Source organism: Gopherus evgoodei, chromosome 17 (assembly GCF_007399415.2).
Source record: "Gopherus evgoodei ecotype Sinaloan lineage chromosome 17, rGopEvg1_v1.p, whole genome shotgun sequence".
In the NCBI taxonomy this organism is placed as follows: Eukaryota; Metazoa; Chordata; order Testudines; family Testudinidae; genus Gopherus; species Gopherus evgoodei.
Genome location: NC_044338.1, coordinates 17,159,832 through 17,176,430, shown reverse-complemented (window position 1 = coordinate 17,176,430; position 16,599 = coordinate 17,159,832). Strand labels below are relative to the sequence as shown.

Here is a 16,599-nt window from a genome sequence, read left to right as displayed (position 1 = left end):
TGGCCAAATGCCAGAGGAGACTCCCAACTTGTCACTCCAGGGAAAAGCCCTCACGTTCCCACCAACCAGCCTCTCAGGAAAAAGCCTGTGTAAATAAATAGACTTGCTTAGAAGGCCAACAAAGGGCAGCTCTAATGGACCAATGGGCAGAATTACCCTTGCCAGCAACCTCCTCCCATTTACAGTATGGGAGCGGTTATGGCACAGGAGTGTCTCTCAACATAGACAAGACGTGAACCACCACCTTGAAACAAATTGTGGCCCAACCCTACAACTGGATCCACACAGACAGACCCCCACTGAAGTCAAAGGGCCTTGATATAGGCACAGGGGTCAGTCCACATGGAACCAGTTGCAGGACTGGGGCCTAAGTCAAGCCTCATGTGATGTTTGTGTGGCAGTGTGTGATATCAGCTATACAATACTAAGGAGGACAAGCAGGTTTATTTACATTAATCCTGTCCCTAATGATTAACACTCAAAGTAAACCCCTAGCTCTTGCTGCAAATTCAATCTTCAGTAAGAGAAAGAAAAACAAAACTACAGACACAGTGTTGTACTTTTTATAGAATTTTTACAATATATTTCTCTTCATTTGCATATTTTATCCACATCTATAACTTTCTTGTTACATGTTGAGCTGAACTGGAATAAATCTAAAAGGTCTGATCTATTTCAAACAACCAAAACCGATAAAAATTGCAAAGTAGTAAACCCGTAAGAAAAAAAAATTAAAAACCTTTTAAAGTGTTTAATGAAAACAAGTCACATGTATCATTAGGAACAATGTGATTTGTTTTAAATACATCATATGTGATTCAGGACACAATCAGTTTTTAATTAGGCACATTTTTTTTCTTCAGCATACCTGTTTTCCAAGCCAGCTTTGTACTACTCCATAAAATCATCCGCATCCACTTGGAACTGCTGCAGGATTTCAAAAAGCTATTGGTCACAAATATTCAATTCGTTTGGTTACGCCTCCTCCCCTTTTTACATGATAGAAAAAAAATCAATATTTCTTGCCCCCTAAAAACCCACAATGAAGGAGCAAGTTTTAAGGCAGTGAAAGACTCAGTGTCAAGCCAGGGGACAGTCCTTCACTTCCATCTAGTGGGTGGAAAGAATATGTAGCAGCTAATGCCACTTGTAGCCCTTTGAGAGCAAGATGGCTGACTGGCAAGTGGTATGGTAGTAAGTGGTATGCCTAAGATAGAAACTTTGGCCGTTCCTGTGTCATTCCTACAACCTTTGTGCATACTGTTATATAGAAAGTAAAAATACAGTGCAACAGAAAAAGAATAAGAATGAGGAAACGCCATAACAGGATCAGTGAAGGATCTCTGTATAGTCTGTAAACCTGATGTAAAAAGAGGAAAAAAACTTTCGTAAATAAGCTTAGGCAGATCTCAACAGCGCATCGCATGCCTTACATACGACACAATCAACCTATCACCAGGGATTTACCAATTAGCCAGGGACTTATTCCAAGACAATGTGTAGGAAATCCACACGGTCCCAGAGCAGCAGTTTTAAAATGCTCATCTGACCCTTTGATAAAATACACACTGTTCATTAAAGTGGACTTCAGAAGATGATCATAGTTTTGGTGTAATAACCCCGCCCCCACCCCAGATACTCCAGTAGGAGTTCACACTGTTAGGAGACATGCATTTGGTTTTATCAGGGAAGCTCCTGGCCTCTCCTGCAGCCAGATTACAAAACTTAAAGACATCACTAAAAGGGAACCAAAGAATAAGATTGCAAATTCCTTTACCTATGAGTTAAAAGTTATGATACAAGTAAATCTCATGTTTAGTACTCAACAGTATCTCACCCTGGAAAGGAAAAGGAAATCTTCTCCTGTTCACACTCTGAACTTTCATTATGTTACACTGCAAGAAAGTTTTCAGACGAGTATGCATTTCTCTGCCTTTTTCCAAACTTGGGCAGAGGACAAGTTCTTCCTACACTCTGGGATTTGCTTTTACTACGAGAGTCATCCCATCTCCGGAAGACAGTGATTGCAACTTCTGGGGCCAATGAGGGTCTTCAGTTTTTAACCCCTTCATTCAGAGTATTCTTTCCAATTTAAACTTCTCTCCCACAATAGCACTGGCCTTGCATTCTCCTAATGGAATAGGAGCCAACCGGCTACTTCCAAGGCTGCAGCACCAACGACCATCCAAAACATGGGGGCACTAAAGCCCATTGCACATTTCCCTCCCAGAGGGAAATAGCACCGCCTTTAAGATACTCCCAAGTCCCAGGTGGCTGGAAGAGCACCATTCCATAGACTATTCCTAAATGCAGGGCTCCTATACATAGGACAGTGCTAGCTGCTGGCCTTTTTGGACAAATAAAGCCAGTGCACACAACACTCAGTTCAAACACAGTCATTGTCCTGATGCCATTTTGATCAGCTTTCCAGTCTCTACTTCAGATGCATCTGGTTATGCTTTCTTCATCATTTCATTCTGGGAAAAAAAGAATCTAAGCACAATAAAAGTTTTGCAGATTTTACATTCAACAAAACCAAACAGGCAATTAGCACACACAAAATGTAGCCCCACAACCCTTTAAGCTCTTTGCAGTCTTCTTTGGAAATGGAATAACCAGCAAATTTGGGCAAGATTAAAGCCAATTTATTTCAACACAGAGGTCTGCTATTTATTCCACATTCAGCAGGAGTAATGCAGTTATTGCTATATGAGATAAATTGGGTTAATCACTAACCCCCCTTCCATCATCCCTTGATGCTGGGAATCAGGGTTTCCCAATGTTCACCAGAAGGAGCTCCTGGGCCACCAGTAGCAAAGAATATGCCATGAATAATTTCTTGAAAAGATGCCATCTTTGAGAAACATATAAGTTATGCATCACAGCCAGTGCTTCTCTGCTTCTCATACCATCTCTTCGAAAGCTACTCCAAGGGAGCCATTGTGATTTCTGAACTAAACCAGAACAATGCATTGTACATATTTAAGACAATGTAGAGTAAGATCAGTTGATCAAACCAAAAGAATAGAGGCTTTCACCTCTCAGAAGGGTGCTCTGCCATTGGAATCTTAACTGCCCTTTGAATCTCTCTATATTTGTTTTAAAACCTAAAGTTCAGCAATGAGTTAGTTGCTGCAGGATTTTCTCCATGGGTAGTGCCTTTCAAAGCAAAAGTGAAACATGGCAGGTTTCAAGAGTGGGCCATTTTTACTCTTACACAGTCCACCAAGATTCCTCTTCACCAATTTTACTTCCAGTGAAAAATGGATGCTGCCGGTGCACTAGCATAAGTTCACCAAAACTTTTCAAGCTATCCCTTCCAGTTATAGTCACTCGGTTTTACTTGGAACAGATAGCCTTCTCCATTCTCATACTTCAGAAATCTTCTCCCATTCACACTCTGAATAAAAAAATACTTTTCTGTTTACTTTAACATGCTACAATATGTGCGTATGTAACTGTAGGTGATGCGTGAGTTACTTCAAAATGTGCTTTTTCTATGAAGTGCGCTTTTATTTTTACAAATTCTACATCCAAGTGGAAGGAAGGAAGGCTGCAGAGTACCCATATGCTGAAGCTGAAGGAACTTTTCCTGAATAGAGTGATGATGTTTGTTCCAAGGTTTCTATGGACAAACTATTCTATGACATGCACTCCGGCCATGAGCCAGTATTAAACATTCCAGAGACTTGTTGATTTGTTTGGATAGTTAATGGCAAGGCTGATAGCAGCAATGTTTTTCAGGGCCTGGAGGGGAGGAAGAAAGGAAAGTTAAGCATCACAAAGATTATCATCATCAAGTAAAGGTTACTTTAAGTTCTAAAAAGCCACCCTCTGTTGCTGTGAGTTTAACAGACATAGGAATAGTCTGTTCTCTATCCATCTGATTATCTTCTGGCAATGAAGTAAACTGTCATGCATCCAACAAGGTCTGGATGCTTAACAAAAAACCAACTGCATTTCCGATTGTCCGGATGCCTCCCATCTGCTAAAGCTTTGCTTATGTAGAGGACAAGTCAGTTAAGGTGGATGCACCAGGCAAATCCCATTGTGTTATCACTTCTAAATGGACAGTGGGTTTTACTAAGATAAAGGAGTTGTCTCACATCAAATGAGCTGAGGGTTAAGAAGGAAGCTGGAGATGCCACAGAGACGCTGGGAGAGCAAAACTGAGTTCCTCTTGTTAGTCTCTAGGGTGCCACAAGTACTCCTGTTCTTTTTGTGAATTCAGGAAGTGTCTGGAAAAAAATAACTCTTTCGGGCCCAAGGGCTGCTAATATTGAATTCAGTAGGGAAGCTCCCCTGAATTCACTGGAAGCGGAATTGGCCTCTATATGACTTAAGTGATAGGAGAAGGAATGCAGAAAACCTGATGTGGGACATGGGTTTTGGTTTTGATAACTTAGATCCACTCAACTGCCATTATCTGTAATAATATTCTTGGGTGGCTATCAATAAAGGAGGACATCATTTGTGAGTAGTTTCATTTAGCAGGAGCTCAAGGGGACCCAAACAATGGTGTCAGGAAGGAAGATACAGATAGTGCTGGATCTACACCAATCTTGCAAGATTACACAGATTATCTGCGAAAGGTAAAAAATTTTAAAATAGGAGAGTAATTACTTTTTTTTCCATTGAAAACCACCATACTAATAAACAGACAACTAAATTTTATGCCTGGGCTTGTAAATTTCCATCAGTTTTGCAAGGTTGATATAAAAACTTACAAGGCAGTTTTCTTGCTGATTAAATTCACATGGTAGACCACTCACTTGACAGATAACATTAAGTTAGGTGACTTGAATCAGTTGGTGGCTGCCATTTCCTCCCTCTGCTATTTCACATTGATTTTGTTTTCCATGCAGTGGGGCTATAGTTGCACAATCTGAAACTAAGCTCTTTTTGTAACCAACTACATTGAAATATGAATGTCAGATTGGGATCGGTGTGAAGAGGGAACAGATAGTACATGGATCAGGGCATTAGCCTTTCACATCTAAGGAATCATTATTTAAACCAGTGAAATTGAATTTTGGGATCTTGCGCTAACAGTGACTATATCTCTATGGGAAATAAAAGCCTATCCCGCAATCAGGAATGACTGGCTGTCTAATGCAGGACAGAACAGAAGAGGTACTTTGGAGAGGGATTTTTTTGTTTTTTTTTTTTTGTTTTTTTTTTTACCTGTGCTGTGCAACGATGAAGATGCTCTTCAGTATTTAAGGCAAGCAAGTAGTCCTGTAGAGATCCAAGCTCCTGAAGCCAGAAACATGCTCAGTGAGATTGCTTTAGCAAGGTGTTTTTAGTAACGTTATTCTACAGATCAGCATTAGCATTCCACTCTCCATAGGATCTACAGAGCCAATTCATCAAAATTTTCACAAACCCATAGAAATATAGGGCTAAAAGGGACCTTGAAAAGTTACCAAGTCCAGCATTCTGCACATACACAGACCATCCCTGACAAGTGTTTGTCAACCTATTCTTACAGCCTCCAATGACGGGAATTCCACAACCTTCCTTGGAAGACTATCCCAGAGCTTAGCGACTCTTAGATATTATGAAAAAGTTTCTAACTAACTTAAAATCTCCCTTGCTTCTTTAGTCACTTCTTGTCCTAGCTTCAGTGGAAACGGAGAGAAATATTTATAACAGCACTTAAAATATTTAAAGACTGTCATTAAGTCTTCCCTCAGTCTTCTTTTCTCAAGACTAAACATGTTGAGTTTCTTTGACCTTTAATCATAGGTCAGGTTTCATAAACCTTTTGTAATTTTTACTCCTCTTCTCTGGACTCTGGGCTTCAATTTATCAACTCTTTTTTTTTTTTTAATTATTTAAAGAGTGATGCCCAGAACGGGACATAATACTCCAGCTGGGACCTCACCAGTGAGGATCAGAGTTGGACAATTACCTCCCATTTCTTACATACTACAGTCCTATCAATCCACCCCAGAACAACAACAGATATTTTTGCAACTGCACCATATTGTTGATTCACATTAAAATTTGTGATGCACTATATCCCCTAAATCCTTTTTGGCAGTACTACTGCCTAGCCAGTTATTTCCCATTTTGTAGTTGTACATTTGATTTTTCCTTCTCAAATCCTTGGTACTTGTCTTGATTTAATTTCATCTTGTTTGCAGATCAATTCTCCAATTTGTCAAGGCTGTTGCGAAATCTAATTCTATCCGCCAAAGAGCTAGAACCCCAGCCCTGCTTGGTGTCATCCGCATATTTTGTATGCACAGTCTCCACTTCATTATCTAAGTCATTAATGATGACCTTGAATAGTACTGCATCCAGGACAAACCTGTGCTGGACCTCACTAGATACATCTCCCCGGTCTGGACAGCAAACCACTGGTAACTACTCTCAGTGCAGCTTTTCAACCAGTTTTGTACTCACCTTATAGTAATTTCATCTATACCACATTTCCCTAGTTTGCTTACGAGAATGTCATGTGGCGCTGAACCACAAGACTTACTAAAGTCAAGATATAATCACATCTACTGCTTCCCCCCTATCCACTAGGCCAGGAACCCTGTCAAAGAAGGAAGTTAGGTTGGTTTGGCATGGCATGATTTGTTTTCAGCAAATTCACACTGGCTATTACTTATAACCCCATTATCCTCTAGGTGCTTCCAAATTGATTGTTCAATAATTTGTTCCAGTATCTTTCCAGGTATTAAAATTAAGCTGATAGGCCTATAGCTCCCCCAGTTGGTCTATAGTTATGCTCAAGATTACAGGATTTGAGCACAATTTTGACTTTGGGTTTCAATGTAGATTGGCCCCGTCTATATCGATAGCATACAGTGTTCAAATTCAGCTCAGAGAGAGTGCCACATTTAAACTATGTTTTCAAATGGTTATCAAACCCAGCTCTCCCCTGAGCATAGGCAGAGTCTTAGAATATTCCACTTTTAGTACCTTAGGAAGAAATGTGCCCATTATTTAAGGTTGTATAATAGATAAGGAGGTAGCATAGTACAGGTATATGTCCCTATATTAGAACCTGACATTGAACTCCACAAGGGAAAATGTTTCCAACCTGTCTGGTGCCTATGAAATCCTGACCTATTTGTGCTGAGGAGCCAGAAAGCAGTCTAACAATGCATTCTACATGCTATGCCCATTGCTGGAGAAGGGGAGCATATGGGTAAATGGATTGCTTACATTCATTCTGCTCTCTGTAACGAAGAAGAGTTCCGTAAGTGCACGATGAAGAGGAAGAAGAAGAATACCAGGCTTGGTCATGTCATGGCACAGGTTATTTTCCATATGGGTGAAAAGCTGCCAGAGTGGCTTTAACAAGGTGAGGTCACAGTCCCTTAAGAAACAAACCAACAGTCATTTAAGTGGAATGAGGGTAACTCAGATTTACGTCTCCATTTTTGACAAGAACAACAATATTTTCAAAGGAGCCGAAACCTAATGATCATTTCCTGACAGCACTATGAAGCATGTAACAAGAAGCTGATTACAAAGGTAGACTTGGGTTTTGAAGTACTTCGTTACAGAAAGTAGCAGCTAAATTAAAACGCCATCCTAGAAGTTTAAGATCACTAGCTTTTTTTTGATCCAAGCTCAAAGCATTTAAGCACATGACTAATTTCTTCCCCTCTATGCAGCAACGCTCTTATGTCTGTGGTTCACATTAGACACTTTCATGGATTTAAGCAAGTCTAAAGCACTTGCTGAATAAGGAAGAATTGCTGAATTGGGGTCTGTGAAATAAATTAATGCAGCACTTCATTAAATACCTTGATTCCACTGGTTAGAACTTTGCAAGTCTAAACTATAAGCAGAAAGAGTGTCTCCATTTTTTTTTAACATAAGTATAGGTAATTAGTATCACTTTGCAAGTAACAGGGTTTCCAGTCCTGCCTTTCCTCACATTCCCATTCAGAACATCACTGTATTGTATAGTCTCTTCTACACATACGTAAAGAAGGCTTCATCAAAAGACAACTCAATTTCAGAGGCTTTGATCAGGGTACTACAGAAGAAAATCTGAAATAGTATTAGGGTATTATTTCCACAATAAAGATTTTTACCCTACATTAAATTGTTGCCCACAGACAAAGGCACAAGTTTTTCGAGCACAAACTGTAAGGAGAAATTAGATACACATTAAGTAACAAATATCTGAACAATGGCTATGTACCTTTTAGCAAAATTGCAGATGTTCGGACTTGAATGTGGGCTAAGGTATCAAAATTCACGATTCATACAAATTTTATATGTCATTGTCTAAAATTGCTACAAAAATATTTTTACATATACACACATCAAACAACACTTCTGCATCCTTTGAGCTAGAAAAAGCAAGAGGTTTCTGGCGCCTTCAGGATTTTACTTAATTGAACATTATAACTGAAGTGAGGGTCCATATATTGACCAACTGTCTACTTCTGCCCAGCACAATCACCTCTGCCACCCAGAATCAAGCATTAACTCACCTGAAGCTATAGCTCCATTTATACAGCTTGCACTGGCACAAATCAAAGACAGTTACCACCCTTATTGCAATACTGAATATGGCAATGTTTTTTCTGCACTTTGTTCTTGATCTCCTCATTTTAACTAAGGAGACTCACCCTTGGATCCTTAAATTTATTTTAATACAATCAACATGGAATCTGACTTATTCTGACTAAGGGATTTGTTCCACAGAATCTTTTAAAAAGCCATCTAGAAAAAAAAATGGTTTTCATAACATCACTACTTCAACCGTTTTTGGCTAGCAAGCCATTGCTAATACCCATCAATACCACAGATACCACAAACTATAGTGTCAACTTTCAATTATGATTCTCTGGCTCTGCCTTGACTTGAATTTAGCAAACCCTCTCCTTAAAGGCATGTTTAGTGTACAATGTGTAGCAATGTGTTTACCTGCGGTTGCTGCATTGCACTATCTTCAGGAGTAAGTGTATGGCCTTTAAACGCTGGTGCCCAATCTGGCGGCATGCTACTCCTACCTGCCATTCCCAGATTTTGGCTAGTGGGAGATGTGGAACCACCCTTTCCTCCGATAGCATTTGTTTCAGAATCTCAAATCCTGGAATTGAATAGAATCTGTTATTTCTGGAGGGAGACATTCTACTCACCTGCACAATTGTCCTCTCCCCATATATAGTTGGAATTGTTACAAACAAACAATGACATAAAAACCAAAACTTGATCTGGAGAAAGAGAATAAGGGCCAACCCCTGCCATCCTTAGTCCTTTCTTGGGCAAAAACATTAATGGGAGTTATGTGGCTAAATTCCTTACACCTATCTTTGAAAATCCTACCTCTAACATTTGCAATGAGAGTTTTGCCCAGGGAAGGACAACAGAATTTGAGCCCTAGTTAATAAATGGAGGTACAGCAGGCCTAAGTTAACTGCAAAGCATTCACAATCCAGATGCATATTTCAGAAGACTGTTAAAAATATTATCATTAAATAAGCCAGCAAAGCCTTTCACACTGGATCTGAAAATGAAAACCAGAAGCAGTCCATCATAACAGATATAATTATTCTTTAAACACAACTTAAATTACCTCCATTTACGATTATCATTTTGACAACAACTCTGAAGTGGCCTGTTAAACCCAGAACAAATTATGGCAAGTATCCTAAAGACTGTGTGTGTGACTGCTCTCTGTGTTTTCAAGCTTCAGCAGTTTAGATACTGCTGTCAAAGTTGAGCCAGTGTGAATAGAGGTCACTCATCAAAACCCAAGTCACACAATGAATGAAGTCACAACACTATATCACCTTTTAAGAACACTTGAGGGGAAAAAGCCTATGCTAAGCAACCTAAAAAAAGAAGTACAGGCCAAGGAATACTTATACAAAAAAAAATTGTGAAAGCATGGATCAAAATAATTGTAATATGTCCCTTTGGTCACACTCTGAATGGAGCTTACCTGTTTGGAACCTTCCAAGGTGACCTGCTGTCACTGTAAACTTGTAACCCCATTCAGTATTACTCATGTCAGAGGTAAATCGATAATACAATGTATCTCCTGTGCAGCAGAGAAGGAAAAAAAACATTCACATTAGGAAAAAACAGAAACTCAATAAGGTACTATAACGAAGAATGGAATACAGCAGAAAAGATTTTCAAGCTAATTTGTTTCCAGATGAAATCATCTTACTCTTCTGGTAATTCCAAAGTGAACAGAACATAAGACAAATGGGAGACTCATCCAGAATGCAGAACAGCTGCCACCAGTGTATAAAACTACACATAGAGATTAATGCTTTCTGTATTTTTTGGTCTGATAGTTGGTTCATACAAGTTTGGGGGTTTATTTAGGAAACTGTAGTGCACATTAATAAAGATACACAGTACTGACAACTGATCAACGATTTATGAGATATTTATGTGATAACCAAAACCCTTGTATGTCCAGCAGAATTTCCAGGACATTAACAAGAAAAAGTAGTAAGTTACTAAAGCAGGAATCACTGCTTTTAATTACCAGATGGAAGTCCTTCAGCTTCTGAAACCTCTTTTCTGTACAAAGGATGTTTTTCAAGAGGCTCCTTTCCAGGAAGCTCTCTTTTCCCCTTCTCTTTGGTGTACTGCCTACGGAAGGCAGCACATAAAGTAACGTGTCTATGGCTGTTCATTTCAATGTCAGCAACTCTTGCTTCCATGCCATGTCCATAAGTGGCATGTGACACTTAGCTATTCACATAACTTCTGGGATGATGCTCTGAAATGACTTGTCAGAAAAGCAGTGCAGAACTGCAGACTTCCACTACAGGAATTAAACTGTTGTAATTTGGCCACTCAGAGTTGGTGACAAGTAAACCCTTCAATTCACGTACAGTTTTCAAAAAGTTTAACAGTTTTATGATCAGAATGTGGAGCAATCCAAGAAGTCCTGCTGTTTTTATATTCAAGCTATGACTTTATAAAAGGGCAAAGTAGACATCAAGATATAATCCCAATTACAAAATACCTCTATCTGCTTGGTTACTTATAGCTGCCACCAGTGCTCCAAGTCAGAAAGCCCTTGCCATGCTGCAGCAGAAGTCTATGCTAGGAGACTCAATAAGTCAATAGTCAAGTTAGTGCATAGCTTGCAAAATGAGTCCAATCACAGAGTCATAGAAATAAAGGACTGGAATAGACCTTGGGAGAGGTTATCTAGTCTAACCCTGTGTACTGAAGCGGGGCAAACATACCTAGACCATCCCTGACAGGTGTTGGTCTAACTTGTTCTTGGAAACCTCCAATGATGGGAATTCCACAAACTGCCTTGGTAACCTGTTCCAGTGCTTAGCTATCCTAGTTAGAAAGTTTTTCCTAATATCTAACCTAAATCTCCTTTGCTGAAGATTAAGCCAATTAATTCTTGACCTACCTTCAGTAGACACAGAGGAATTCATCACTGTCCTCTTTGTAACAGCTCTTAACATATTTGAAGACTAATCAGGTCCCCTCTCCATCTTCTTTCCTCAACACTAAACGTGTCCCCATGCCCTTTTTTTTTTCAAACTTTTCCTCACAGATCTGTTTTTAAAAACCTTTTTTTATATTTTTGTTGCTCTCTTCTGGACTCCCTCCCATTTAGTTGCCCAGATTTGGACACAATACTCCAGTTGAGACCTTACCAGTGCCAAGCAGAGTGGAACAATTACCTCCTACATTGTACACAATGCTTCTGTTAATACCCCCCAGAACTAGGAGTCTTTGGCACAACTGTATCACACTGTTGGCTTGCATTGAATTTGTGATTCCTTATAACCCTAAATCTTTCTCAGTAGTACTCTGCCTAGCCAGTTATTGCACATTTTGTATTTGCATATTTTATTTTTCCTTCCTAAGTGTAGTAGTTTGCACTTGTCTTTATTGACTTTCATCTTGTTGCTTTTCAGGCTAATTCTACCAAGCAAATGGAGAACACAAAATGTATTGGAGCAAAGAGGGGATGGGATAAGAGTTTTTCCATGCATGCCACAAACATCAGGGGATATAAAAGACGGTTACTCACCTTTGTAACTGTTGTTCTTCGAGATGTGTTGCTCATATCCATTCCAGTTAGGTGTACGCGCCGCGCGTGCACATTCGTCGGAAAACTTTTACCCTAGCCACTCAGTGGGCCGGCAGGTCGCCCCCTAGAGTGGCGCCACCATGGCGCTCCATATATACTCCTGCCGGCCCACCCGCTCCTCAGTTCCTTCTTGCCGGCTACTCCGACAGTGGGGAAGGAGGGCGGGTGCGGAATGGATATGAGCAACACATCTCGAAGAACAACAGTTACAAAGGTGAGTAACCGTCTTTTCTTCTTCGAGTGATTGCTCATATCCATTCCAGTTAGGTGAATCCCAAGCCTTACAAAGGCGGTGGGGTCGGAGTGAAATATGGCAGAATAAAACTGCCGAGCCAGAGGCTACAGCCTCCCTTGACTGCTGAACCAGGGCATACTGCGAAGCAAAGGTAAGGACCGAGGACCAATGGAGCTTCGCGACAGGTCTCGTGGGTAGAAACACGAGCCAGCAAGGCGGCAGATGAAGCCTGAGCCCTGGTAGAATGCACGGTGATGTGGCTTGGTGAAATATGAGCCAAATCAGAACAAGTGGGGATGTCCGCCATCACCCAAGATGAGATCCTCTGAGAGGAAAACAAGCAAGCCCTCCCTTTGGCCCGCTACCGGGGCAGAGCTGGGGCACCTTAGGAAATGATTCAGTCAGCACAAGATAATGCGAGCACTCCACAGATGTCCAAGGAGTGCAAAGGTTATGCCCATTGCGTTGAGCTGTGGGTAACATGAAAGGCCAAAACACCTTAGGGAGGAAAGCCGGGTGCGGTCACAACTGCACCTTGTCTTTGTGGAACCTTCGTAAGAGCTCTGATCTCAGAGACCCGTCTGGCCAAGACTAGGTTGAGGCCCCAGGGCGGTAAGAAGGAACTGAGGAGCGGGTGGGCCGGCAGGAGTATATATGGAGCGCCATGGTGGCGCCACTCTAGGGGGCGACCTGCCGGCCCACTGAGTGGCTAGGGTAAAAGTTTTCCGACGAATGTGCACGCGCGGCGCGTACACCTAACTGGAATGGATATGAGCAATCACTCGAAGAAGAACGGACGTTAAGATCTTGGTCTTATCAGTCGCTCTCTACACTTGTTTGCACTCACATACATGGTATATCTATACGGTCCATTTACCTGGAAGCTCAAAATCAGTCCACTTCTGCAGAGACCCACTGAAACTGTGCCGATCCTGTTGAAAATCACTGCTGCTGGACATGATTAATTCATCACAACCTTCTTCTGTATTACACTGAGAGTCAAATTTGATTGAGAGATAGATAGCACCAGGGATGTGAACTTTATCCTGCGGAAGGCAAACAGATGACATCCATATCATTGCACTGTGTCTGTATACAAACACTCAAAAGGCAGATTTCAAATAAGGCATAACAAAGATTACGATATCGCTATTTAAGGGTCTTCATTAGTTTGGTCGTGGGCTAGTTCAAAGAGTGCAGAGTGCTGTCGACACTGCCAACTACATATAAGAATCTAATTTCTAGTAGTGCTCATGTTTCAATAAGCAGTTATATTGTTTGTCTGTGAACCGATGCACTAATCCAGAAGGCCAGTTTCCAAGATACTGACCTCTAGGGCACATCTTAAAGGATAGTATTACATGCACTAAAAAAACTGTCACAATTCCTACTGCATACAAAAGCTAAGGAAACTCCCAGGGTTGCCATGAGAATTTCTGGGCTCAGGGGACATTCCTCTTTATTCTATCCACATGCCCCCTTTCTTTGCTTCATCTCTTTGCCCAACGTGGGACACTGAGGAGATGTCACTCATGGTGCTCTCCAAGAAGAGATGACTGCCTTTTACTCTCTAACTAGTATGATGCTGCCAACTAATATCAGGAAAAAAGAATCATTAAGACTCTGTGTAGAGGAAAGGTAGCCCAAAACTAAAAACACAGAAAGACGTTTCACACTTAATTTTTTTACTGATGCCTCAAGAATTTGAGATGCTTGTTGAAACAGGATCTTGGATGAAAGTACAATTTGTTGCCTATTAAACCCATAAAATTCAGCCAAGTACTTCAGCACATGTTTAGCTTTAAACATATGCTTAACTGAGGCACACACTTAAGTACCTCACTGAGTGGGAGCCTTACTTATATATTCTTGTACAAGGTGAAACTTAAATTATGCCCTGTTAACTGAAAGGTCATGAGTGAGAATTTCCAGGAGTGCCTCAACAGGTTAGGAACACAAGTCCCATTGCCTGAACCCAGTGAAAGGCAACAGGACTTGGGCTCCATAAGCCACCTAGGTGCTTTGGAGAATCCCACCCAATGTCTTCAATTCATGCACAACCTGTGCATATTCACTGCACTATAAGATATGTAAATTACCTCAAAGTTAGTATTGTTGTTATAAGGATGTTTTGATTCCCGCACTTGGATTGCCATTCCAGGTTCCTCCATAAACTGACAGGCAGTCAGTGCCATTGTTCCCAACATGCTCTCACTGCATCCATGCAGCACTTTCTGCAAGATCTGAGGAAACACAACACATCATGCAAGGTCAATTTGCTACCAAATCAGCATTTGAAGACGGATTTGACAAGGATTGACAACACGGTCCCTCAGAAGAGAGAAAACAAGCCACTGGTAGGAAGTAAAAGAGAAACTTGCAAATGAAATTGCCAACTGGGCTCATTAGGTGCACACATTGTCTCCTGTAAACGTGGAAGGTTTAATTTAGTCCTTGGACTGCGTTTCAAATCCTGCATGTTACTTTAATGAGATTCTCATGTACTGAGACAACTTTGGAAAGCCAGAAATTGTCTAACCTCACTGCATAGATGTTGGCATAAAGACTAATCCCACAATAGATTGAGACAGGTAAATAAAGCCTAAGCCAAATAAGGAAGGTAAATTTGATCCAAAGAATTTTGTTAACATACCAGATAGACCCTTTACCTTCCATATCTGCTAGGAGTTTCAATTTTAAGAAACAATGTCAAATACTTCAGGTTTCAAATTGCACAATCCTACCTACAAAAATGAGACTTATCAAATACCCTCCTACCACTGCTATAAAAGTACTAGTGTTTTGTTTTAAAATTACTCTTCTGCTGTAATGAATGTCACAATTAATATAGGTCCTATCCATAATCAAAGTGGTCATAGTGGAAGCAGAGCCTGAAATGCAGACTCTAGACTAAATGGTATTTGTTTGGATTTTTAAGATTAGGATACTCAAAGTTGAAATTTAAAACCATATTATATAACCAGGATGTTTACTAACAAACCACCTTTGGTTTTAGAGAAATATATGGAGAATTCCTTCAGCGATGTTCTTATATATGTTCACTTTAAAAATAATAACCAAATTTAAAACACTACTTCTTTCTTTCAGTACCTGGGAAGTCTGGGCATACCTATGGCAATGGATGATTCTGATCTAACTCAAGAAGGCAAAAATTAAGAATATGCGAAGACAAAATGGATTCAAATTCCTGTACAGAAGTTAATGAGGAAGTCCAGATAGTTCAATTTTCTTTTTGATTAACAACCAGTTCTTAACCTAAGCTTTAAACATGTATACAACAGAGGCCAGAGCTGAGATGAGGCACGGTGAAACAGCCAGCTCAATAACGCAAGGAAAGATATTGGAGGAGCACTTGTTTCCTGGACATGAACACACACTATTAGTTATATTCCTGTAGTGTCCAAAAGTCCTAATCTGGAGACCCACTACGTTAGGTGCTGTATGGATATCTAGGTAATTACTTGTCTTCAGCTACAATTCTGAGACTTTGTTTGCTTGTAACAAACTTTTTTTTAAAATGCAGAAGAGTTTTAAAATACATACTGAAATTAAGCTAAAAACAGCACTCAAATTTGGCTCCTTATCCCATTGACTTCTATGCAGAACAGAATTTTCCCCATCCTAATTGCTCATTTATTTGAAACAGCTGCATCCAAGAAGAATGTTTTTCAGTTTTCTGTTGATCACGAAGTCATTTTGTAAAAATATTGTCAAAACCCATTGTTTTTGACTGAAGATGGAGTGTTTATTGTAGAAGAAATATATGATTTGAAGCTTAAAGTCTTTGAATATTTTTTATTTATTTAAAAAAAAAAAGAATCCCAAGTATCTCTGGGAGTTTGCTAGACATACAAATGCAGCCCACTTACCTTCTCCCATACCTGCTTCTCCTCTAGCTGCATAAGCATGTCCAAAATGTAAGTCATGTGCGCTGGCCCACTGAGCTCCAGGATGTCTTCATTTACTGCCACATCATCAGGCCATTCAGCCAACAACGAGGCAAGTACATGCCTGGCATACAGAACAGCAGTAGCCTCGTTCACCCGATACAGGTAATCCCGCACAGCTTTTTTGCTCCTGGAATCCAGCTCTTTGTGCAAGAGTATGGAACTCTTGGTGCGACGCTGTTTGGCATAGCTAAGCTGGAGAACACTCTCCGTGTTGGTTATCAGTTTCTGGGTAATGGGATTGGATTCTTCAGTGGCTTTATCACAAAGTACAGGTTTTGACTGCAAGAGACAAGCACAAGCCTGAAAAGAGATTCAGGGCAATTTACTTC

The 16,599-nt window shown here is 40.3% G+C and overlaps 1 protein-coding gene across 2 annotated transcripts in view; it reads right to left on the bottom strand.

The window, feature by feature from the left end:
• Window positions 1-549: 549 nt before the first annotated feature.
• Window positions 550-16,599, bottom strand: part of ZZEF1 (zinc finger ZZ-type and EF-hand domain containing 1) — an 80,961-nt gene continuing 64,911 nt past the window's right edge. Inside the window, exons 48-55 of one of the 2 annotated variants that reach the window (XM_030536344.1) lie at window positions 16,190-16,570; window positions 14,399-14,542; window positions 13,177-13,345; window positions 9,926-10,024; window positions 8,905-9,070; window positions 7,183-7,336; window positions 5,185-5,256; window positions 550-3,747 (exon numbers count right to left, since the gene is read on the bottom strand). In XM_030536344.1, coding sequence (XP_030392204.1) covers window positions 3,673-3,747; window positions 5,185-5,256; window positions 7,183-7,336; window positions 8,905-9,070; window positions 9,926-10,024; window positions 13,177-13,345; window positions 14,399-14,542; window positions 16,190-16,570 — 1,260 coding nt within the window. In that variant the 3' untranslated portion in view covers window positions 550-3,672. The remainder of the gene's footprint in view (window positions 3,748-5,184; window positions 5,257-7,182; window positions 7,337-8,904; window positions 9,071-9,925; window positions 10,025-13,176; window positions 13,346-14,398; window positions 14,543-16,189; window positions 16,571-16,599) is intronic. The other variant, XM_030536345.1, reaches the window with a different exon arrangement.